The sequence below is a fragment of the Bombina bombina genome, chromosome 7, assembly GCF_027579735.1.
Source record: "Bombina bombina isolate aBomBom1 chromosome 7, aBomBom1.pri, whole genome shotgun sequence".
Taxonomy (NCBI): Eukaryota; Metazoa; Chordata; class Amphibia; order Anura; family Bombinatoridae; genus Bombina; species Bombina bombina.
The window spans coordinates 84,720,283-84,746,676 of NC_069505.1; the positions used below are offsets into that span (position 1 = coordinate 84,720,283).

The 26,394-nt window shown below is 35.7% G+C and overlaps 1 protein-coding gene across 1 annotated transcript in view; it reads left to right on the top strand.

The window, feature by feature from the left end:
- The window catches only part of LOC128636240 (mucin-5AC), a 161,481-nt gene that overhangs the window by 131,712 nt on the left and 3,375 nt on the right, over positions 1 to 26,394 (top strand). The window contains exons 22-25 of the mRNA XM_053689278.1: positions 953 to 1,192; positions 3,321 to 3,477; positions 17,550 to 17,678; positions 20,344 to 20,488. Of these exons, the coding sequence (XP_053545253.1) occupies positions 953 to 1,192; positions 3,321 to 3,477; positions 17,550 to 17,678; positions 20,344 to 20,488 (671 nt within the window). The remainder of the gene's footprint in view (positions 1 to 952; positions 1,193 to 3,320; positions 3,478 to 17,549; positions 17,679 to 20,343; positions 20,489 to 26,394) is intronic.

Here is a 26,394-nt window from a genome sequence, read left to right on the forward strand (position 1 = left end):
TTTCTAAGCCCTTGAAAACTGTCTCTTGTGTCTGTGAATTTTGACGGTTTTTCACAGCTAGACAACGCTAGTTTATGTGTGCATATAGATAACATTGTGCTCACTCCTGTGAATTTACCTAGGAGTCAGCACTGGTTAGCTAAACTGCAAGTTTGTCAAAAGAACTGAAATAAGGGGACAGTCTGCAGATGTTTAGATGCAAGTTAATTACAGAGACAAAAGTGTATTAATATAAGTGTTTGTTATGCAAAACTAGGGAATGGGTAAAAAAGGGATAATCTTTTTAAACAAGTCTGCAAAAGAAAAGAACTGTGCAACTCAACAAGTAATTGCAATAGATAGATGCATTTAGATCTCTTTAAGAAAATGAAAACTTTAATGGTTAAAGGGACCGTCCACACCAGCATTTGTATTGTTTTTGCATAACCGACATTGCTATATTAATACACTTTTTACCCCTGTGATTACCTTGTATCTAAGCCTCTGCAGACTGTCCCCTTATTACAGTTCTTTTGAGAGACTTTCATTACTGAGATAAGAGGCAGTTGAATGGCTTAGAAATATGAGCCTACCTTGGTTAAGATTTGCACAAAAAATACCAAAAGAGCAAAATTAATAAAAAGCCCTATGAAAGTTTAATTTTGACTAGTCTGTCCCTTTAAACATAACAAGTTAAAGTGAAACTTTTAGGATTTTTAGAAAAGCACATTAAGCTACAAATAATTTTACCTGGTCTAAAAAGATCCATAAGATTTCCACTTTCATAAAAGATATGGATTGTATTGACTCTAATAGTGTTCAGTCTTTTAACTTAAACTAATGTGGTTGCTAGTTGACTATAAAATCAAATTATATTGAATTAAGAGATGTTATAGAACAGCCACAGTCTGAAGTTAATATGTATAGAATTGATATCTTATCACCAAATTATGGGTTATCATTTTTTTCCCAGGGGAAACTTTGTGGACTCTGTGGTAACTATGATGGGAATAGAAATAATGATTTTACTACCCGAGGCAATGCGGTTGTAGCAAGCGCTGACGAATTTGGAAACAGCTGGAAAATGTCTACAAACTGCCCAGATGCAAAAGACACCAAGGATCCCTGTATCATTAACCCCTACAGACAATCATGGGCACAAAAACAATGTAGTATTATCAATAGCAATGTATTCTCTGCTTGCCACCCGCACGTAAGTTATTTATCTTAAAAAAACAAAACACAACCATACATAGACAAAATGTTTCAAATGAATTGCCCTTTACATTTTTTTCTATATTGTTTTTGGTGTCTTTTGCCCCCCTAAACTCCTTCCTTCTTCTTTACATTTTATCCTTTCTATCTTAGTCTCCACACTCCTAACTTTTTCTGGCAGCACTTTATCTAATGGCACAATCTAAGTAAGCAGCAAGGTGCCTGATTGTCACGCTCTTAAAAGGAGTAGGTTGACGTGTTAGGAGCGCTTGTGCAGAGATGTCAGGTTCTGGGATTAAAGTTGTGTTTTATCTGCATGAGTCTTTCCTTTTTTGGCATAATTAAGCTGGTACAAGGATTTTAGGAAATAAAGGTAAAGGTTTTATTGATAGATTAATTAGCAATACAGAGAGATGCAAACTAGATAAAGACAAAGTCTCTGTGCAGACGAGAATACAAAGTAACTTGGCTCAGACAGTCTTAAAGCAGGCAGACATGTAAATAAACTGTAGACAAGACACTTGGCAATAGCAGACAGGATACGTAGATATGCTGTAGGCCAAAACTTGGCAGTAACAGGTAGATACGTAGATATGCTGTCGTCAGGTAACTTTGTAATAACAGGCATGATACTTGCATAAGAGTAGTCTCAAAATGAAGCAGTAATCAGGCACCAGGAAATCCAACAAGCCTGTATTCAAACCGTAATCTAGAACAAAGGCTCTGTCAGAGTGCAACACTCAATGTCAAGGCCCAAAACTGAAAGCAAACCTTCCTAATATAGTAGGCTGCTCATTATATGATTTGTTACAGCTGGTAGGCAGGTGGAGCAAGAGAGCTAACGTTGCAGCAAACAGAATACCAATATTTTCAGCCTGCAGCAGAAATAGAAACGGATCCTGGGTTCAATTCTAGGCTGGATCATGACACTGTATGTTAAAGGACCACTAAGCACAAATTGTAAACTACATGATTTTTAACCTTTATATCTGAGAATACTTTGGCAATCAAAACAGCAGCTCTATTTTGTCAAATTAGTTTAATGTTTATTCGTTTAACTTATTTCCTTGTCCCCCAGAATGAAAGAATCCCTACTAACCAATCACAAACTAATATTCAGATATAGCACAAACTCTGTTTTCACATGTGAAATTGGAAGCCACTGAGTAAGTCTGCCCTTATCTCCTCCTGTAAGGTGGTTTAGCACTGATTCAACTTAGTTACTATTGCAAAGAATGCGCCTCCTATCATAATTGTTGATGCAAAACTCACAAACCACCTTTTACAAACGTGACTGCTTACAATCTTAGGGGAGAGATTGAAGTAAACAAAAGCTTACATAAATTGCCTAAAAGTATTAACCCAAACCTCCCTAGGAGAAAGTGAATCAAGCAAAATTTTTAGATGTATTTTACGGCAAAAGGCAGCAACATACAGTAAATATGAAATGTATATAATGTTTCACTTGCATTAATGAAACATTGCATACATTGTTGAAATGTCAAGTTTAATGGTCCTTTAAGTAAAAGAAATTATGTCTGGCTGGGACCTTTATTGCATTTTTAAACATCCTCTAATGGGGTCAGGATTGGCCAAAAACAAAGTGAAGCTTTGGTAACACAGAAATCAATCAAATGACAAGGACCTTGGTGGCTTTTTATTGCTTAGTCTAAAAGTGAAGCCCTTGTTGGTTGCTGCTATTAGTGAAATGGTTTAATGAATGAACAAAGCAATCAACACATTTTTATTATTGTATTCATTTGTTAAAGGTACTGCTCAATAATTATTTTCAGGCAAAAGCTAGGAATAATCAAACAATTTTCATGTGTGCAATAGTAGTAAAATAAATATAGACACCATATGGCCAAAAATACATGGATACCCCTACTAATTAATTAGTTCAGGTTCTCAGCCTCACACATTGCTAACAGGTGCATATAATCCAGCACCACACATTGGCAGTACAATGGGTCAATTAAAACTATAAATGTAATATAATTGTATACAATTTCTGTTCTCTGATTTTCTACTCCATAATTCCATGACATCTTGTACTTTGTATTAGAAGTGAGCTGATTGTGTTAGCTAACTTTAGCTAACCTTTTGCTTTTTTGTGTTCTTTTTAGGTGGATCCATTGAAATATTATGAGGCCTGTGTTTCTGACTCTTGTGCATGTAACACTGGAGGAGACTGTGAATGTTTCTGCACGGCTGTGGCTGCCTATGCTCTTGCCTGTGGAGATTTGGGTATTTGTATTTCATGGAGGACACCAATCATCTGTCGTAAGTTACATAGAAACCTCTATTTTCTATTGTGTGTAACGTAAATAGTGTTGGTTGGTTGAAACTTAAAATCAAGCTAAACATGTAAAGATCCATTATAGTTAAATATTCTAATTCATTGCATCTCTATGGGCTCTATATATCAAGCTGTGATAGCCGCTTCAAAGATTGTGAGCGTTTGAGGGGGTGAGAGAATGGAAGTATGTTGAGAGCTGATTTCATTTCTGATGGAGTCAATTTTGTTATTGAAGTGGCTGGCAAAGTCTGGAGCTGACAGAGAAGTTGTATTAGGGGGTGGGCGGAGAAGAGTATTGAAAGTGGAGAACAGACATTTTGGGGTTTAGCAATGTTTATCTATATAGCATGTATTAATTAATGCTTTCTAGCTGTGAAAAAAACTGTCATAATGCACTGAGATAAGAGGTGGCCTTCAATTGCTTAGACATTAGCAAATGAGCCTAGGTTTAGCTTCCAACAAAGAATACCAAGGGAACAAAGCAAATTTGATAATAAAAGTAAGTTGGAAAGTTGTTTAAAATTGCATTCCCTATCTGAATTAAAGGAAGGTTTTTTTTTTTTTTTCTCTCTCTCTCTCTTTCACCTCCTCTTCCCCCTTTCTCTTCTGTTTTTCTCTTATTGGAAGTTTAAACATATTTTTTAAAGAATGAAAAATTATATTCAGTACCTCTCTTGGAATGTAGGAGGTATCACTTATTAAATTAAAAGAAAACTGATATTAAAACAACTTGGTAAACATAATCCGGACATAATTTTTATTCAAGAAACACACCTCAGAAATAAGGAAATAGATAAACTAAAAGCTAAATGGGTCGGGGAAGTGGTTGCCTCCTCATGTACTCATAGGAAAAGAGGCGTATCAATCCTTTTTAATAAAAATCTTTCCTTCAATATTTTAAATACTGAAATAGATTCAGAGGATAGATGGATATTAGTAGAAGTAGAAATCCAGGGTATCAAATTTATACTATATAACATATATGGTCCAAATAAAGTAGAACAAACGTTTTGGTATAAAGTTATCTTCCATCTTTCTAAATATATCGGACAAAACATAATAGCAGAGGGGGGACTTTAACATGATTCCCTTCCCAGCTTTAGACAGAATTGGCCAAAAAGACCTAGGATATGTGACCCAAAAAACTAAAATCTGCAAACAAGTCTCTAAAGACTTAAAATTGCATGATATTTGGCGAATCCAACACCCGGATGCTAAGGAATATTCCTGTGAATCCGAATCAGCCAGAGCTTTCTCCAGAATTGATTATTTCTTAATTTCAGAGTCTTTCCTCTCCCAAGAGACTAAAACTGAAATTACTGACATACTTATCTCTGACCATGCGATTATTTCGCTACAAATACCAAATAAAATAGTTAACCCTGAACAAACTTCCAACTTTTTTCCCCCTAAATTTCTAATAAATAATGTACAATTTTGAAATTGGTTAATACAGAAATAGAGTATATAAAAAATATAATGGGGCCTATTACAAAAAATCTGAAATATTTTGGGAAACAGCCAAAGCCTACCTTAGAGGAGAAATTAAAGCTTACATGGTAAAACAGAAGAAGAAAGCTAGAGCACAGGAGTTACGACTTGCAAATTTAGTTAGAAAAGCTTATAGGATGCATTTAGCCTCACCGAATAGCTTATCATGGAATAAATATATTACCTCAAGATAAGAGAGAGATCTTTTTCTTAGACACAAAATGAAAATGGAAGAACTTAAAATAAATGCAAGATATAGAGGTCAAGTCGGTAAGTCAGCCACATACTTAGACAAAGCAAGGAAAAAATCTAACACTATCGTAAAAATCGTAGAAGCCAATAAAACACACACAGACCTATTGAATATTGAAAACTCCTTTTTTGAATACTATAAAAAGATATATACAGCAAAAGAAGTAGATCTTGTAAATAAAACCCTATCCTGGAATAAGGTTAAATCCCCTTGTATTACACCAGATCTCTTAGAAGATCTAAAAAGCCCAATAGCAGTAAAAGAAATTGAAGAAATTATTGACGCAGCTAAATTAAATAAAATGCCAGGTCCAGACCAGATCCCAACAGAGTTTTTTAAAATATTAAAAGTATAAATTATTGAGGTTCTGAATCAGTTATACAATAACTATTATATTAAGAATTACCCGATGTCCAACATATTTACCGCCTCTTTGATTACATTAATCCTAAAGAAAGACAAAGAGCCTACAGACTTAGGCCTAGATTTGGAGTTTGGCGGTAGCCGTGAAAACCAGCGTTAGAGGCTCCTAACGCTGGTTTTAGGCTACCGCCGGTATTTGGAGTCAGTCAGGAAAGGGTCTAACGCTCACTTTTCAGCCGCGACTTTTCCATACCGCAGATCCCCTTACGTCAATTGCGTATCCTATCTTTTCAATGGAATCTTCCTAACTCCGGTATTTAGAGTCGTGTCTGAAGTGAGCGTTAGAATTCTAACGACAAAACTCCAGCCGCAGAAAAAAGTCAGTAGTTAAGAGCTTTTTGGGCTAACGCCGGTTCATAAAGCTCTTAACTACTGTGCTCTAAAGTACACTAACACCCATAAACTACCTATGTACCCCTAAACCGAGCCCCCCCACATCGCCGAAGCTCGATTAAATTTTTTAACCCCTAATCTGCCGACCGCCAACTACGTTATCCTTATGTACCCCTAATCTGCTGTCCCTAACACCGCCGACCCCTATATTATATTTATTAACCCCTAATCTGCCCCCCACAACGTCGCCGCCAGCTACCTACACTTATTAACCCCTAATCTGCCATCCGCACGCCGCCGCCAGCTACATTATAGCTATGTACCCCTAATCTGCTGCCCCTAACACCGCCGACCCCTATATTATATTTATTAACCCCTAACCTGCCCCCCTCAACGTCGCCTCCACCTGCCTACACTTATTAACCCCTAATCTGACGAGCGGATCTCACCGCTACTATAATAAAGTTATTAACCCCTAATCCGCCTCACTCCCACCTCAATAACCCTATAATAAATAGTATTAACCCCTAATCTTCCCTCCCTAACATCGCCGACACCTAACTTCAAGTATTAACCCCTAATCTGCTGATCGGAGCTCACTGCTACTCTAATAAATTTTTTAACCCCTAAAGCTAAGTTTAACCCTAACCCTAACACCCCCCTAAGTTAAATATAATTTTATTCTAACTAAATAAATTAACTCTTATTAAATAAATTATTCCTATTTAAAGCTAAATACTTACCTGTAAAATAAACCCTAATATAGCTACAACATAAATTATAATTATATGATAGCTATTTTAGGATTTATATTTATTTTACAGGCAACTTTGTATTTATTTTAACCAGGTACAATAGCTATTAAATAGCTAAGAACTATTTAATAGCTAAAATAGTTAAAATAATTACAAAATTACCTGTAAAATAAATCCTAACCTAAGTTACAATTAAACCTAACACTACACTATCAATAAATTAATTAAATAAAATACCTACAATTACCTACAATTAAACCTAACACTACACTATCAATACATTAATTAAATACAATATCTACAAATAAATACAATTAAAAAAACTAACTAAAGTACAAAAAATAAAAAAGAACTAAGTTACAAAAAATAAAAAAATATTTACAAACATCAGAAAAATATTACAACAATTTTAAACTAATTACACCTACTCTAAGCCCCCTAATAAAATAACAAATATCCCCAAAATAAAAAAAATGCCCTACCCTATTCTAAATTACGAAAGTTCAAAGCTCTTTTACCTTACCAGCCCTGAACAGGGCCCTTTGCGGGGCATGCCCCAAAGAATTCAGCTCTTTTGCCTGTAAAAAAACACATACAATACCCCCCCAACATTACAACCCACCACCCACATACCCCTAATCTAACCCAAACCCCCCTTAAATAAACCTAACACTAAGCCCCTGAAGATCTTCCTACCTTATCTTCACCATACCAGGTTCACCGATCGATCCAGAAGAGCTCCTCCGATGTCCTGATCCAAGCCCAAGCAGGGGGCTGAAGATGTCCATGATCCGGCTGAAGTCATCATCCAAGCGGGAGCTGAAGAGGTCCATGATCCGGCTGAAGTCATCATCCAAGCGGGAGCTGAAGAGGTCCATGATCCGGCTGAAGTCTTCTATCAACGGCATCTTCAATCTTCTTTCTTCCGGATCCATCTTGAAGACCTCCGACGCGGAACATTCTGCTGGCCCGACGGACTACCGACGAATGAAGGCTCCTTTAAGGGACGTCATCCAAGATGGCGTCCCTCGAATTCCGATTGGCTGATAGGATTCTATCAGCCAATTGGAATTAAGGTAGGAAAATTCTGATTGGCTGATGGAATCAGCCAATCAGAATAAAGTTCAATCCGATTGGCCGATCCGATCAGCCAATCAGATTGAGCTCGCATTCTATTGGCTGATCGGAACAGCCAATAGAATGCGAGCTCAATCTGATTGGCTGACCGGATCAGCCAATCGGATTGAACTTGATTCTGATTGGCTGATTCCATCAGCCAATCAGAATTTTCCTACCTTAATTCCGATTGGCTGATAGAATCCTATCAGCCAATCGGAATTCGAGGGACGCCATCTTGGATGACGTCCCTTAAAGGAGCCTTCATTCATCGGTAGTCCGTCGGGCCAGCAGGATGTTCCGCGTCGGAGGTCTTCAAGATGGATCCGGAAGAAAGAAGATTGAAGACGCCGTTGATAGAAGACTTCAGCCGGATCATGGACCTCTTCAGCTCCTGCTTGGATGATGACTTCAGCCGGATCATGGACCTCTTCAGCTCCCGCTTGGATGATGACTTCAGCCGGATCATGGACATCTTCAGCCCCCTGCTTGGGCTTGGATCAGGACATCGGAGGAGCTCTTCTGGATCGATCGGTGAACCTGGTATGGTGAAGATAAGGTAGGAAGATCTTCAGGGGCTTAGTGTTAGGTTTATTTAAGGGGGGTTTGGGTTAGATTAGGGGTATGTGGGTGGTGGGTTGTAATGTTGGGGGGGTATTGTATGTGTTTTTTTACAGGCAAAAGAGCTGAATTCTTTGGGGCATGCCCCGCAAAGGGCCCTGTTCAGGGCTGGTAAGGTAAAAGAGCTTTGAACTTTAGTAATTTAGAATAGGGTAGGGCATTTAATTATTTTGGGGTCTTTGTTATTTTATTAGGGGGCTTAGAGTAGGTGTAATTAGTTTAAAATTGTTGTAATATTTTTCTGATGTTTGTAAATATTTTTTTATTTTTTGTAACTTAGTTCTTTTTTATTTTTTGTACTTTAGTTAGTTTATTTAATTGTATTTATTTGTAGATATTGTATTTAATTAATGTATTGATAGTGTAGTGTTAGGTTTGATTGTAACTTAGGTTAGGATTTATTTTACAGGTAATTTTGTAAATATTTTAACTATTTTAGCTATTGTACCTGGTTAAAATAAATACAAAGTTACCTGTAAAATAAATATAAATCCTAAAATAGCTATAATATAATTATAATTTATATTGTAGCTATATTAGGGTTTATTTTACAGGTAAGTATTTAGCTTTAAATAGGAATAATTTATTTAATAAGAGTTAATTAATTTCGTTAGATTTAAATTATATTTAATTAGGGGGTGTTAGTGTTAGGGTTAGACTTAGCTTTAGGGGTTAATAAATTTATTAGAATAGCGGTGAGCTCCAGTCGGCAGATTAGGGGTTAATGTTTGAAGTTAGGTTTCGGCGATGTTAGGGAGGGCAGATTAGGGGTTAATACTATTTATTATAGGGTTAGTGAGGCGGATTAGGGGTTAATAACTTTATTATAATAGTGGTGCGGTCCGCTCGGCAGATTAGGGGTTAATAAGTGTAGTTAGGTGGAGGCGACGTTGTGGGGGGCAGATTAGGGGTTAATAAATATAATATAGGGGTCGGCGGTGTTAGGGGCAGCAGATTAGGGGTTAATAAATATAATATAGGGGTCGGCGGTGTTAGGGGCAGCAGATTAGGGGTACATAGGGATAATGTAAGTAGCGGCGGTTTACGGAGCAACAGATTAGGGGTTAAAAATAATATGCAGGGGTCAGCGATAGCGGGGGCGGCAGATTAGGGGTTAATAAGTGTAAGGTTAGGGGTGTTTAGACTCGGGGTACATGTTAGAGTGTTAGGTGCAGACGTAGGAAGTGTTTCCCCATAGACAACAATGGGGCTGCGTTAGGAGCTAAACGCTGCTTTTTTGCAGGTGTTAGGTTTTTTTTCAGCTCAAACAGCCCCATTGTTTCCTATGGGGGAATCGTGCATGAGCACGTTTTTGAGGCTGGCCGCGTCCGTAAGCAACTCTGGTATCGAGAGTTGCAGTGGCGTTAAATATGCCTGTATGCTCCCTTTTTGGAGCCTAACGCAGCCATTCTGTGGACTCTCAATACCAGAGTTATTTTAAAGGTGCGGCCAGAAAAAAGCCAGCGTTAGCTATGCAGGTCGTTACAGACAAAACTCTAAATCTAGCCGTTAGGTTCCTACAGACCTATTTCGCTATTAAATGTAGATTACAAAATACTTACCTCAATTCTGACAAATAGACTTAAAAAATCTCTGAATGTGATTATCCATGAAGATCAGTCTGGATTTATGGCTGGTAGATCTCCGGTTAAATATACTAGGAAAGTAGCCCTTTTGATTGACCTATTTTGGAATGACTTGTATAATAAAACGGAAAATGGTGATACAGATTTTGAGATTTTAACAGTAGACGCTGAGAAAGCATTTGATTTCATAATATGGGATCACTTATACTCATCACTCTTTATAATTTTGGGTTTTCAGGTCATTAAACCTTGTTTGTTAAAGAAATTTATAATCATCCACTTCCATCTATTATGGTAAATGGCTGCCTCACCTCAAACTTAATTCTAAATAAAGAGACAAGACATGGGTGCCCACTCCCCCCTTTTATTCAATCTTGCTTTAGAACCCTTGGCTATACTCTTTAGGTAAGAATTAAAGGGAATTAGACTAGGAAAGAAGGAACTAACACTCTCCCTATATGCAAAGAAATACAAAGAAAAGCATTCCCTTATCCCTCCAGATTTTGACCTATTTAGCTCAATATCAGGATATAAAATTAATATATCCAAAACAGAAATTTTATGGCTATCTAAGCACAAAAATAGTTATCACCATCATTCATTTAGAGAAGTAGAATCAATAAGATATCTTGGAATCTTATTTCATAAGCATCCAAATAATCGGTATAAATCTAATTACACAAATTCCTTTGCAAAGGTACAAGCATTCCCCATATCCTTCTCAGCAAAAATTATCTTACTGTCTCAACTGCTATATATAAAACAGAATGTTCCGTTGTTTATTTCTAACAAAGATATTACATCTTTTTATAGAGCATGTGCTACGTTCATATGGGCTGGCAAAAGACATATACTATTGATACATAAACTATCACAATTTACAAGCTTAGGTGGGTTTGCCTTTCTGGATATTAAATCATACAATATCATTACTCTAGCCAGATATGCAGCGGATTAGCTTACCAAAGAAAATTACCTAACAGACTATGACCTCAAAGAGAGTTTAATATCTCCTTTCTCGCTTAATGCAGTCCTACATTGTAAGAAAAACCAACTTCCAGCAAACATTCAGAATAGAATTATAATCTGCAATACTATTACTGCTTGGCAGTTGGCAAATGCTATGTACAATGTTAGGAATAAACTATCAAATTTCTCCTTTCCTTACAATTAGGGGTGATCCAAACTTCGTTCCCGGGTTGAACTCACAGGTCTTTAAGTCCTGGGAACAGAAAGGTCTGGTTTTCTTAAACCAAATTCTACATAGTAATAAACAGATTAAGTCTTTTGAAACTATTTCACAAGAATATAACATTTCTAACAAAACTTTTTTTGCCTACCTGCAAATTAGGCACTTTGTATTTGACAATATAGAAAGTATACAAAGGTAAGATGGACTAAGAGAACAGGCCGGCTACATTGGACTCTATCAAAAGGGCTGACATTCATCTTCTCTTCTCTATAAAATATCTCTAACTAAATACGTTAAAGATTCTCTGGACTTACTCCAGGCTAAATGGCTAATTTATTTTCCTGACCTTGAGGTTAGAGAGTTAAAATCTAGTATCAAATGAATTTGAAATGCACTGATTTCCAATATATGGAAAGAATCACATATCAAATTATTAAATAAAACTTACATCACTCCCCAAAGATTAGCTAAGTGGAAAAAGATGAGAATATAATTTGCACTAGATGCAACTTCTTGCAAGCAGATATTATGCACTGCCTGTGGTACTGTCCAAAAATAAATCAATTCTGGAAAAGAGTCTGTTTCTGGTTAAATAAAACTATGGAACTTTACAAATTACATTACACTCAAAGGAAATAATTTTTTTATATACACAAGTAGTAGACAAGAATCTAATGCGATCAATACCTGTATCATGATAGGTCGCAAACTAATTCTAAAGAATTGGAAGAGCAGAAAAGCACCCACCCTATTTATGTTCATTAAAATGGTATATATACACAGTTTATATTTGAACAGTTTAATATAATGACACCTCAAGGGATAGGTATATCTAATTTCTTTTTGAAATGGCCCAAGATTATCCTTTCATGTTCAGCAATATATATATGCTTGCAATTGCATAGCTCTGAGGCACTTCAGTATTTGGCATTAAGAGAAATGTTCCCATCAGCATGGGCATTTGGCTAATTTCTTGAGGTGGGGGTGGTAAGAGGAGGTAATGGGGCCGCCCTTCTTTTTTTTTTTTTTTTCTCCTGTCTCCTTTTCTTGTTGTTTTATCTTCTTCCTTTTTTTCTCTCATCTTTTTCTTCCCTCTCTTCTCCGTCCTCTGAAACTAATACGGAGGGCAAAATATTAAGAAATTTAATCTTAATTTACTATCTGGCTTCATTGCCCACTTGAGAGTATGGAAACTCTGTTCCCCCTGTTTAGCTAGCAAGCTCGCCAAAACATTACTTTTCCTAAAGGTGGAGACGTGAAGGGGACTGTCTTATTAATTGATATGTCTTATTTTCTTCTTCGGATATGAATATCTGAAAAACTCCAACAGTGTATAGCTCAGTTTTTGATTTAGTTTTTTCTTTGTTAATTTCGGTTAAAAAAAAGAAAAAAAAAAAAAAAGGATTATTTAGACTAAAATTGTGTTAAGATTTACTTGAAGATATCAACCGTAATATGTGTTTCCCTGTGTGGCGACTCATTACCTACAGTGGGGCAAAAAAGTATTTAGTCAGCCAGCCCACCAATTGTGCAAGTTCTGCCACTTAAGAAGATGAGAGAGGCCTGTAATTGTCATCATAGGTATACCTCAACTATGAGAGACAAAATGTGGAAACAAATCCAGACAAACACATTGTTTGATTTGGAAAGAATTTATTTGCATATAATGGTGGAAAATAAGTATTTGGTCACCTACAAACAAGCAAGATGTCTGGCTCTCACAGACCTGTATCTTCTTCTTTAAGAGGCTCCTCTGTCCTCCACTAATTACCTGTATTAATGGCACCTGTTTGAACTTGCTATCAGTATAAAAGACACCTGTCCACAACCTCAAACAGTCACACTCCAAACTCCACTATGGTGAAGACCAAAGAGCTGTTGAAGGACACCAGAAACAAAATTGTAGACCTGCACAAGGCTGGGAAGACTGAATCTGCAATAGGCAAGCAATTTGGTGTGAAGAAATCAACTGTGGGAGCAATAATTAGAAAATGGAAGACATACAAGACCACTGATAATCTCCCTCAATCTGGGGCTCCACGCAAGATCTCACCCTGTGGGGTCAAAATGATCACAAGAACGGTGAGCAAACATCCCAAAACCACATGGGGGGGACCTAGTGAATGACCTGCAGAGAGCTGGGACCAACGTAACAAAGGCTACCATCAGTAACACACTACGCCGCTAGGGACTCCTGGCAGTATATCCTGTAGTGCTAGACATGTCCCCCTGCTTAAGCCAGTACATTTCCAGGCCCATCTGAATTATGCTAGAGAGCATTTGGATGATCCAGAAGCGGATTGGGAGAATGTCATATGGTCAGATGAAACCAAAGTAGAACTGTTTGGTAGAAACACAACTCGTCGTGTTTGGAGGAGAGAGAATGCTGAGTTGCAACCAAAGAACACCATACCTACTGTGAAGCATGGGGGTGGCAACATCATGCTTTGGGGCTGTTTCTCTGCAAAGGGAACTGGACGACTGATCTGTGTACATGAAAGAATGAATGGGGCCATGTATTGTGAGATTTTGAGTGCAAACCTCCTTCCATCAGCAAGGGCATTGAAGATGAAACGTGGCTGGATCTTTCAGCATGACAATAATCCCAAACACACTGCCGGGCAATGAAGGAGTGGCTTCGTAAGAAGCATTTCAAGGTCCTGGAGTGGCCTAGCCAGTCTCCAGATCTTAACCCCATAGAAAACCTTTGGAGGGAGTTGAAAGTCCGTTTTGCCCAGCGACAGCCCCAAAACATTACTGCTCTAGAGGAGATATGCATGCAGGAATGGGCCAACATACCAGCCAGCAACAGTGTGTGACAACCTTGTGAAGACTTACAGAAAGCGTTTGACCTCTGTCATTGCCAACAAAGGATATATAACAAAGTATTAAGATGAACTTTTGATATTGACCAAATACTTATTTTCCACCATAATTTGCAAATAAATTCTTTCCAAATCAGACAATGTGATTGTCTGGATTTGTTTCAACATTTTGTCTCTCATAGTTGAGGTATACCTATGATGAAAATTAAAGGCCTCTCTCATCTTCTTAAGTGGGAGAACTTGCACAATTGGTGACTGACTAAATACTTTTTTGCCCCACTGTATGTTGTATACTGTATACCCTGTTGGTTTTAAATAAATAAATAAAATTAAAAAATTAAAAAAAAAGAAAGTTTGATTCTGACTAGACTGTACCTTACACATTTTAATAAACACTTGTTTCATTCAAATATTAAATAGTGACTAAATCAAACTTTTAAACTATAAAATATGTTCTGAATTTTATAACTGCAGTTAAACTTTTGGGTATTATGAAGACTGAATATATTTTGAAACAAGATGAATGGAGGGGATCCAAAATGCACATATCAGGAACAGAGATTGTGCAAAGAGTCTACAAACTACTATCAAACAAATTAAAGATAATCATCAGTCTGCCCAACTTTACAGCAACCAGACAGCAGATGCTGTACTTTCGATGCCTGCAATTATTGCAACATTGACCCCTGCTCTTGTGTGACCAATTGCATGAGAGCATGACCTGTCAGTCACCCCAAACAAATGAGTTCAGGGGAATTATCACCACCTCATCTGAAGTGGCAGAGAGGTTAAGAAGTAGCAGTCGTACGGCAAGGGCTTTAAAGCAGACTGTGCTGCTTAATAAATGGAGCCCAATGTCTACATAAAAACTACACACTTAAATATACAGCTTTATTAGATCATCTGAGATGCAGATAGGTTTAAAAGGTTGCTTATGCCTTATTATTTTATTGTATTTGTTTGAGGCTTCAGTGCTTTGTATGTAAGTGTAAAAGGGGAATTTAATCTGCCTGCTCTGTGTTTTTTAAATCTTAGTCAAGTAAGGGCAAAAAATAAGAAAAAAAGTATATATATATATATATATATATATATATATATATATATACTGTATATATATATATATATATATATATATATATATATATATATATATATATATATATATATTCTGTGTTTTACCAACAACCACATAACTGCAGTGTTTTATCAGTACCTCCAAACTCTAAAACACCAAAGTGCAAAGTATATGTAGCAAATGATCTGAAATAAATAATTATTTGACCAGGCAAAGTCCATTATATAGGTCTCATGAGAATAAACAAGGCCTAAAGTATGTAAGCTAGGTAGTCATTATGAACTCATTGGAAGCTCACCCAGATGCCATTTGTGCTCTTTAACAGGCTCTGTATTCTGTGAGTTATAATATCAGATATAAAACGCTCTCTGTAAACTTTTTAGAAGCAATACAGAATGGTAAGGGGCACTGCTAAGTGGAAGAAGTCTGAGGACTGACCAATCATGTCAATTCCAGTAAAAGATATAGAAGTCTGGCCAACCTAACTTCCATCTCCCCTGTGAAATTCTGTATCCCAGAGATTATTATTACTTTCTATGGATTGCATCTCATATATCTCTGGGGTTTCCAGCCCCTGTGAAGTATTCACTATAATTTCTCTCCAGAATATTGAATTTTTTTATTATTGACCCCATAGAAAGTAATGAAGCTCTCTTGGAAACTGAAGCTGACTTGTTTTTTCAGTTTTTGTAAAATATACACAAAAATATACAAAGCACAGAGAAAAAAGTTACACAGAAACCTACAAAACATTTTTAGAATTTGTAAAAACGCAACCCTGGAGGATCCTTTTATAGCATCTCATCTAAGCAGAGAGATTTATGTCATCAGGTCCTGGGACTTTTAGGTCCCCTCTTTTATTAGAGTATTCAGTGAGGCCTGCCTCCCTCCCCACAAGGTCTGTGAGAAATTTCTCTCCAATTTGGAGAGTTGTAGGGAATTGGGCCCTTAGCATTTTCTTAACCTCTACATGAAGATGCATTTAATTGCAGTTTCTTAAGGTACAAGAAATTTTGGAAATAGAGGAAATCAATCCCCATAATATCGTTTTAGCTTAATTGTCTTCCAAAGTATTATTTTTTTTATTTGAATTCTTGTCATTATACAAGCTTAAAAATCAAGAGAACATCATCTTTTAGAGAGGGGTAGGTGATTAGAACGTGCCAGGTGTATTGCCTTTGTTTATTAAATCAGAATGCAGACTTTTGAATACTAAATAACACAATACATTTTACTTTCAAGTTTTCATTAAAGTAAAGTAAAATCTAAACATTTTAACATAAATATGAAACAACATCATTTTAGTGGATTACAAATTATACTTTCTCAGGAAATATAAATATCATCAATGTGTGAAAATTCTATCTTGGGGCAGATTGATCACTGGCTGACAAGGGTAATTCCCAGAGATCAAGTAGATAATGATCCCTCCAATGTGAAGAAAAAATCCAACATACACATTGACATAAAGTAATTTATTAGATAGGTAACCAGGGATCAATAAAGATGCAAAAAGATTGGTAACCAAAAAAACGAATAATACACAAAGGAATTTGATACATTAGTCAATATCCATTAATGTTTTAAAATAAATTAAATCTATGAGATAAAGAATGTAAGAGAAATGAAACCTTCTGAAATCAGTTATATAGGAAAAGGAGAAATATGGAATAAGAGTGGGGAAAAATAAAGGAGAAACAAAAGAGAAAGACAGGTGAGAAACAGACATGGATTTATCAGAAACAAGTTAGATATGTTGAAAGAGTAAAATAAATAAACATATAGGAAAGTGGAAGAAGAAGAGATGGTAGGTAGAAAAAAAGATACAAGAAATTGAAAGTAAAAACTTTATGGCAGACAAATGCAGACCCCCCAACTATCCAACATGTTCAGTTTGCAATCTCTGTGCTGCTGTGCCTACCACTACTTTAAATTTTGAGTTTAAATGTCCTTGGATCACCCAGTCCTGTGATAATACGCATCTTCTCTGCCCTTGATACATCCTGCTCCACCCTGATTCCACCCATCCTTCAATGGGTCTCCAAACACAGGATGCAATAGCTCTACCTCTTGCTCCCTACCACAGATATTAACAGTGAATATTGGAAGCTATGAAAGTGTATAATGTAAAAAGCCAACTATAAAGTATACCAATATCATTTGACATAAAAATATAAAATAGACAAAGAGAGAACAAGAGAGAAAGGTAGTGAATTGTCAAGGGTATGAAGATTAAATATTCTTTTAATCATCTTTATACAGCAATGTTGGTAATGATCATAATAGGGTTTATCTCATATTCATTATACATTTGTAATGACCTGTTTTATTATTATCATGTGTGCATCCAGTTTGACTTATTTGTATTTTCTATTTTTTTTAACAGCTTTATTCTGTGATTACTACAACCGGGATGGAAATTGTGAGTGGCACTATAAAGCTTGTGGATCCCACTGTATGAAGACCTGTAGGAATCCCATGGGGAAATGCTCTTATGAGATAAGAGGTTTAGAAGGTACAATAAAGCTAAAACTGTCAAACATCTCTTTACAGAATATGATTGTGCATAATCTCTCACTTTTTACTCATCATTACATAGCCTGTAAATTATATTGCTACAAAAGTTTATTCACTTTTATATGATTTGCACAAATTGTCTCTTTTTTGTACGTTTTTGAATATTCTGAGATAGTATTCTTGTTTTTGTGCACTGTGATCATAATAGAGACACGCATACCATAATAATACTGTGTATGCTTCATGAAGAAGAAAAGTTACCTTTTTCCTTCTAAACGTTTGTGTATATTTAGGGCTAGATTAAAAGTGTAGCGCTAAATAATTGCGCACCCGCAAGCAGGCAAACTAGCCATTTGCGGGCGCACAATAATTAACCAGCCATTTCAAGTGACTGGTTATTGCTACCACAAGCTTGAGGTAGCAATTAGAGCTTATACAATTGACCAGAGATCAGATCTCTGGTTAATTTTATAAATGTTCCCCAAAATACAGTATAGTGTATTTTATTAAAAAAATAAAGATAGCAGCATCTTTAGTTTTTAATAAAAATAACTGCACTAAGCATTATTATGTGGGTAAAGTTGGCAAGAGTGGGGTTTTAGAAAAAAAAACAAAAAACACTGAGAAGTGCCTTTACATTGCGGTCAATGGGAACTGTGAATATAATCATTTATATATATATATTTATAGTTGCTGCTTTCACTGCACTACTTACCCCTTTCACTGCATTTAGGCTCTAATGACGAGGGCAACAGAACGAGGCTTCCATTTGAGCCTATGGAAGCCTGCTCTAAATAGCACAATGCTTCCCAGCAATGCGAATGCGAGCTCATGTTTGCGTTGTTGTCAATTTCTAATACCAGTGCACATTAGCGTGTGCTGGTATTACACAGTGGAGCGCAAACATCACTTTCATGAAAGCAATATTTAGTGTTCTACTTGTAATCTGGCCCTTAATGTTTAGGTGGAAGTAAGGTGCAGTTTTTAGAAAGAGGGTCCTGACAAACTTTTAACATAGAAGTGTCCAATATTCATTGAAAATTTTAGTTGAATTGTAGAAGTATTACCTATGGATTCCTTTTTATGACTAAAACACAACCTACAAAATTAAGCTAGCTACTTCTGATCCCTAAGCAATGAAAGTCAATTAACTGTTGATCAATTCCAATTGAACACCCATCATGGGCAATACAGTTACAATCGGACAAATAAAAAAAGAAAGGAAGGAAGCAGATATCAGAGAACTCTAATAGCTCAGATTTCAAATATTTCTCTTTGGCTTTTTGGTATTTGTTTGATAGCATGAACTGCACACAAACATAGAAATATTTGAAATCTGGTCTGCTAAGGCTCTATGAGTATCATACCTGTATGATGAGGCTTCTGCACATGTTGCCACTTATGATACCCCTCGGGGCAAGAGTATTGTATTGTAAGGTTTCAGTTCCTCTGATCTATTGTGCCTTGTATTGCTTTACTAGAATATTTTAATTGCTCTTACAGTGAAAAAACATTTACGTTGCAAAATATTTTCCTTTCCTCCAGTCTTAAATTGTAACGTCTTGTAACAAACAATTTTCACCATCACCTCTCAAACGCCCAGTTTGGCTAGCCTCTCCTCAAACTTAAATTCTCCATTCCCCTGATTAGTTTTGTGGCCCTTCTCTGAACTTTTTCTAAGTTTGCTATGTTTTTTTTTTTTACATTGGTCCCCAGAACTGCACTCCATACTTAAGGTGAGGTCATACCAGGGATTTATACAGTGACAGAATTATGCTTTCCTCCATTGCATTAATGCCTCTTTTAAAACATGCTAGTATCTTACCTGTATTAGCCTTATAAGTTGCTGCCCTGCATTGTTCACCCATCTTTAGCTTGTTATCTATTACTACTCCCAAATCCCTTTCCATCTCTGTTTGGCTAAGTCTAGTCCCATTTAAATAATACATTGCCTGCTTTATTTTTAATTCCAAAATGTAGAACCTTACATTTTCCAGCATTAAATCTAATTATCCATTTACCCGACCATTCTTCTAATTTTTGTAAATCCCCTTGTAAAGCAGTTCCATCCGGCACTAACCTAATAACCTTTGTATCATCTGCAAAATATAGATGTTGCTAATTAATCTTTGCTCAAAGTCAATAATAAAAATATTAAAAAGTAGAGGGTCAAGTACTAATCCCTGTGACTCCATTGATTACCTTTGTCTGAGTATTATCAATTTACTTAGTACTACACTAATATTTCAAGTTACATGGAATCTTTTGTTAAACAGCATAACTAAATAAGCTTGAACGCAGCAATGCACTACTGGGAGCTAACTGCTGATTGGTGGCTGCACACATAAAGCTGCTATTATTGGCTAACCCAATGTATATAGCTAGGCCCCCCAGTGGTGCATTGCTGACTTTTACAATGTATTTAACACCTTTGTAGGATTTAAACACAATTTTATGCAAGCAATAGCGCAATAATGAAAGGTTTTAACACATTTAAATATTAATTACACTTTTATGTACTTTTAATGTAATCAATTAATATATTTAATTAATTTACATTTAACTAAATTAATCATAATTTTGTGGTTTATTACACAGAGTCATAAGTCTACTTTTTAATGAAGTTGAACATATTTCCTTTCCCTCTTTTTTCTTTTCCTAAGGGTGTTACCCAAAATGCCCAGAGGATAAGCCCTATTTTGATGAGGATGAAATGGAATGTGTATCAGTATGTGGCTGCTATGATGGAGACAGGAAGCACTATAAACTGGGTGCCATAGTCCCTACAAATGAAAACTGCACAGTCTGGTAAACAAATCTATTTCCTTACAGCAAAAGAGAATTCATATACATTTTAATTATGTATATTCATGTATAGCCATCATAATCATGTATAGTGTTCACCACATGTTATTCTCTCTAGTAAATGTAAAAGTAAAATATAATGGAAACATTTTTTGAATATTGATAATGTCTGCCTGCCTAATAAGTTTGAATGCAGGCTGTTCAAATAATCTTTTAATGACCAGTATACCAGTTACTTCACTGAAAATAATCATTTTAAATCTAACTTTATATTTTAGTAAACCAAGATATACACTTCTTTATTAACTAACTTTTGATAATGAGCAAAAGCAAATGAACGTGTCTTAAAACAGGACAGTAGAGCAATATAATCAATGCATGAACCTTTTGAACCTTTAAACATATATCATGGTGTGTTTAAGTAATTTGGAACTGTGTTAACTTCATAGATACTTTTCATTAACATAATTCAACAGCTATGTTCCAAACTATCAGAAAACACTTTTCAAGTACATTTTTAAATGATTGTTAGATTATTTTTTTTTATTATTCATTAAAAACACATCTTCTAATGGACTGAAATAGACTCTACATTTTGTAAACATGATAGTAATGTCCACTTTTGTTCAAACATTAGAGCTCAAATAAATCATACTGCAGAAAAGTAAATATACCAATTAAGAGAAATGTATTTTCTTACAGACGAGTATGTCCTGTAAATATTGTAAAATTTTATATTAGCAATCATAGCTATATAAAGCATCTCTTTCACAGTTAACAATTGTATTAGAGAGAGGTATCCACAAAAATCATTGCATTTTTTTTTTGCATTTTTTTAATTGTTTTTTTGTTTTGTTTTTTTTGGAGACATTTTCTATGCTGTAAATGCTATATAACGACACTGGAGACTTTATTTCCTAAGTATTTTTTTAAAACAAGAAAATTTTTGGTGTAGCATTTAGCTTCAGTTCATCTTCACAGAACACCAAAATTTAGGATTTTATATTTAGATTTTTCAAAAACACAATCTTTGCACAATCTTAATAGTTATTGAGGATGCAAAACCCTTATTTGAATGGAGGGAAATGCCTTTTTCAAATTAATAGTATTTAAATGTATTTTTGGTGGTGGATAATCAAGGCCCCTTAAAAAATCACCAGAACCCCAAAAATGGAACTAATCATTGGAGGTATTGGTCAATATTATGACAAACACCTGGTATCTGGAGTGACAACACCTGGTATCTGGATTGACACCGGATCACACATTTGAAAGAACAGGATTGCTATTTTAGGCAAGGGGTCTCAAATTTATATACATATTATTTTTTATTTTTTTTGGGGGGTGACATGGGAATACTGATATTGTTTAAATTGCCTGTGATTCTATAAGGAGACCATTTTAATCAATGTGACCCCTCCATTGAAAAAAGGGATCTATCCTCTTTCAAAAGATGGTATACTTGCCCAATTAAATTGCTTCTTTTTTTAAAAAAGGTTTTGGTCCCTTTTAAAGCCAGGAATATAGTAAATACCCACTTGTAGCCTTATCTTCCAAAAAATAAGTAATTCCCTAATTTATATAACAGGGAGTTTGTGGGTGTGTTGTATTCAGCTTCTGCTGCAGGGAGTTTCTTGTTATCTGGAACATCAGCATGCACACAATGGAAGTGAGTGAAGCCACACAGGCATTGTATGCAATATTTTTCTAACTCTTTCTTCTTTCTCCAAGTTGCTCTATAGCATTTAGCATCTATATGAGCTGTTTCATAGTTTCATGTTATCTGTGACATCAGCATGCACACAATGGAGAAGGAGACTGGAGCTTTTATCTGTATTTGTCCTTATTGTAGAAGACAACCATCTGTCGTCCTCCACTATCTAGACATTAATTATGACTTTGAGCCAATTCTATAAAGCTCTTTGGGCTTATGATATACCATAAGTAATCTCCAGTACTATAAGTCCCAGAAACGTAACTTCAGGGTATGCAGGGATCGCCACTGCTACCATCCTTTTGTCCAAGTCAAAAGTCAGGTCACATTCCAGCTATTACAGCTTTCCTATATGCTGTTATCTCTGCAAATATATATATATGTAACTAAATAGATTTATATGTAACTAAATAGATTTATACATATTGCAATACAAGTTAGATAATTATAATAATGTGCTCCAAGTATTATTATTACTGTATTCATTCTAAGATAATAATAATTACCATAGCCTAGATGTCCTAAAATCCTATTCCTAAATTAGGATATCCAATTAGTGTTTACCAGTAAAATTAAACAAATCAACCCTACAGTGTTAGCAAAATATATACATTCACACATGTTGTTGTTTTTATGCATTTTTAATCTTAAGTTCTAATGAGTCTAATCTTTGTGATTTTATATTGCTCTTGTGAATCCCCCTTGTTGTGATTTTTAATTGAAAAATTTTGAAGAAAAAAAAATTAGAATAAAAAAAAAACCCAGTATATTATTCACTCCGTCCTATCATATAATGTTAATATTATACACTTCAAGTGGTTAACTAAACATATTCAATAATAACCATCAATTAGTGTTATTGCACCTTGCCTTATTTGTACACATATCCTATACCTATAGCAAAATACCCACTTAAATACCCCAGTGTCTACCATCTTAACTAAACAGATTTGCTTTAAAATGTTGATATAAAATATCAATTTATTGTTTTTTCTATGATTTTTTAGACCTCTACTAATTCTAATTTTTTTTATGAACTCATGTTTCATATCAATACTCACCTTGTGTATCTCCCCTTTGTGATTTCCCTCTTCCATCCCCTTTATTATCAAACTACATCACTTCATCCACCCCCCATCTACTACAACTCAGAGCCATGATCTAGTCGTCTAGTAACATTGTTTAATACTTCATATATTAGGCTACACATATTCAATTTAACAGTTGGGAGTGCTTTTCTAAGACTTATATTGTCCTTGGTCTAGGAATCGAGTACCTCTGCTGGTGTATAGAAGAACTGTATTAAGTCCCCTTACTGGATTTTAAATTTTGTTGGATATAGCAATACAAATTGCTTTTTTTACTTGACTAGCCTTTGACACACTTCAGTGAATATTTTCCTAAGTTTTGACAAATCTGCAGAGTAGTCTTGAAACAACAGAATTTTTTTTTCTTGAAAGAATACACTTTCCATATTTCTGTATGCTCTTAATGATTTTAATTTTGCCTGAAAGCTAAGATATTTTATAATAACTACTCTGGATTTCAGCTGGCTCCGCATCACTGGATTATTAAGGCCATGGGGCCCATTTATCAAGCTCCGAACGGAGCTTGTGGGCCCGTGTTTCTGGCGAGTCTTCAGACTCGCCAGAAACAGCAATTATGAAGCAGCGGTCACAAAGACTGCTGCTTCATAACCCTGTCCACCTACTCTGAGCACAAGTACGATCGGGTTGCTTGACACCCCCTGCTGGCAGCCCATTGGCCGCGAGTCTGCAGGGGGCGGCGTTGCACCAGCATTTCTTGTGAGCTACTGGTGCAATGCTGAATATGGAGAGCATATTGCTGTCAGCATTCAGCGAGGTCTTGCGGACCTGATCCGCACTGTCGGATCAGGTCTGCAAGACCTTTCATAAATAGGTCCCCAAGCCTGTGCGCTGTTTCTACTTGAAAGCTTTGCATATCTGTTCCCAAACCCAGCATTTTTGGTAAAGTTTTTTCAGCAAACTCAATTAAATGGGAAGAATCCAACTAGCCTGTTATTTCTTCTTGAATAATTTTCTAGTTCATCAGTTTTATTACTCAATTTTTTATTTTCTTTTTTAAAAAATCTTAACCTTCTTTTCCATATTGACCTGGGCATCCTCTGTATCTGATACTCGCTGTTCAATTCCAGATATTCTAGCTGTAATCTGCTGCACCTCCTGACGTTTTGTACATTATCAATTTTACAAACCGAAGTCCCAATTGCTTTGATAGGTTGTTAGCTTGTATTTGTTCATTTGTTATATCCTCATTCATAACCACAGATGTATTGCTTGTATTCCCTTTTCTCTGCTTTTTATTCTGCCTCCTTTTTATGGCCGATAGCACTTTATCACAGGGACAAGACAAAGCAGAAGAAACAGCATTTAACGCCCATGGGGACCAGGATTATGGCTTCTCTTGCATACTTGACTTTCTATCTACACCTTGTTTATACATTCCCAGCCATTCCGTTAAAAGGAAAACAAGATAAAAGGAAACAGTCACTCACCAATAGGTTTTTCAGTCGAGGTTGGTCCCAAATGTATAGAGTTGTGGTTTTTGATGTGCTTACCACAGTGCTGCTTCTCCTGACAGGATCCAATACTCCTCCTCAGTATATTATTCCCCCATACACTGTTCCCTACTGTGCCCCCTGTTGCCAGACCGCCGGTGGACGCTAAATGTGGCATCTTTTTCTCTGCATGTCCACATGCAACATAAAGCAAACAGGGCTACCTCTCCCCCTGAAGCAAGACTGATACGGGGCCATTGCTTTCCTGGAGACCACATCCTCCATCCGATTCACACAGATTCTGTAAGCTGCATGCGCTCCAATGCCCCGCCTCTTCCGCCTTCCCTACCTAGAGAGGTCCAAAAGCAAATTCTGCAAATCAATTATTAAAGGGACAGACTAGTCAAAATTAAACTTTCATGATTGAGATAGGGCATGCAATTTTAAACTACTTTCCTTTTTTAATAAAACATTTTCTCTTGGTATTCTTTGCTGAAATCTAAACCATAGGTAAGTTCATATTCTAATTGCTAAACTCTTGAAGACCACCTCTTACCTCAGAGCATTTGGTTATTTTTATCACAGTTAGACAGTGCTAGTTCATGTGTGCCATATAGATAGCATTGTGCTCACTCCTGTAGAATTATTTATGAGTCAGCACTGACTGACTAGAAAGCAAGTCTGTCAAAAGAATTGAAATAAGGGGGCAGCCTGCAGAGGCTTAGATACAAGGTAATCACAGAGGTACAAAGTGTATTAATATAACAGTGTTGGTTATGCAAAACACAGGAATAGGTAATAAAAGGGAGTATCTATCTTTTTAAACAATAACAATTCTGAAGTAGACTGTCCCTTTAAGTTAAAAAGTAAAATGTGAGGTTGAAATATTTAAAAAATAATGCTGCTATTTACTACAGACAGCATAGAAAATGACACGTTTGTTTTCTTTCCAAATGGCAGTGTTTTCCCACATTATGAACTGAAGTTAATTTCTAAAAAATGTTGGTCTGTTGAATAAAATGATGTATAATTTGTATAGCTACCTCACAGAAAAGTAAAATGTAAATGTGATGAGGGCCAAATAACTAAAAACTCCTCTTGTACAGGGGAGTAAAAATGGCACAGCAGTGAAAGGGCTAATCGTATGTGATGTCATGAATTATTTTGTATAACATCCCAGACAGTTGAGGATTTATGTTTTGATGTTTTTGGTTTTGAACATTTGAATAAGAACTTAAAATTCTTTCAAAAAGACAGGATATGAATAACAAATCCAATAGAAAACCTGTTTTCCATATTTCTTTTTTTAACTTTTCACAGTTATAACTCAATATATGTTCAACTTTTTAAATTGCTTATCACTAGTATTCAAACCTATTAGAAAATATTTTTTGCATGTTTTTTTCACATAATTGTACTTTTTTAAAGTTAATGTTTTTTACCTTTTGTAATCTAATTTTGGAGAGTTTGGTATATGTTCCAATCTATTTGAATATGTTTTGCAAAAAAATGTGTACTTCCTTTTCTATGGCATTCCAGTCCATTAGAAGACTGGTCATTTGGGTTATTTAAGCAGCCTGAATTTCATAAGGAATAAACATTTGAATGAGTGAATGAATGAATGAACAATCATCTGTAAGAAACAGTTTTTCAGGC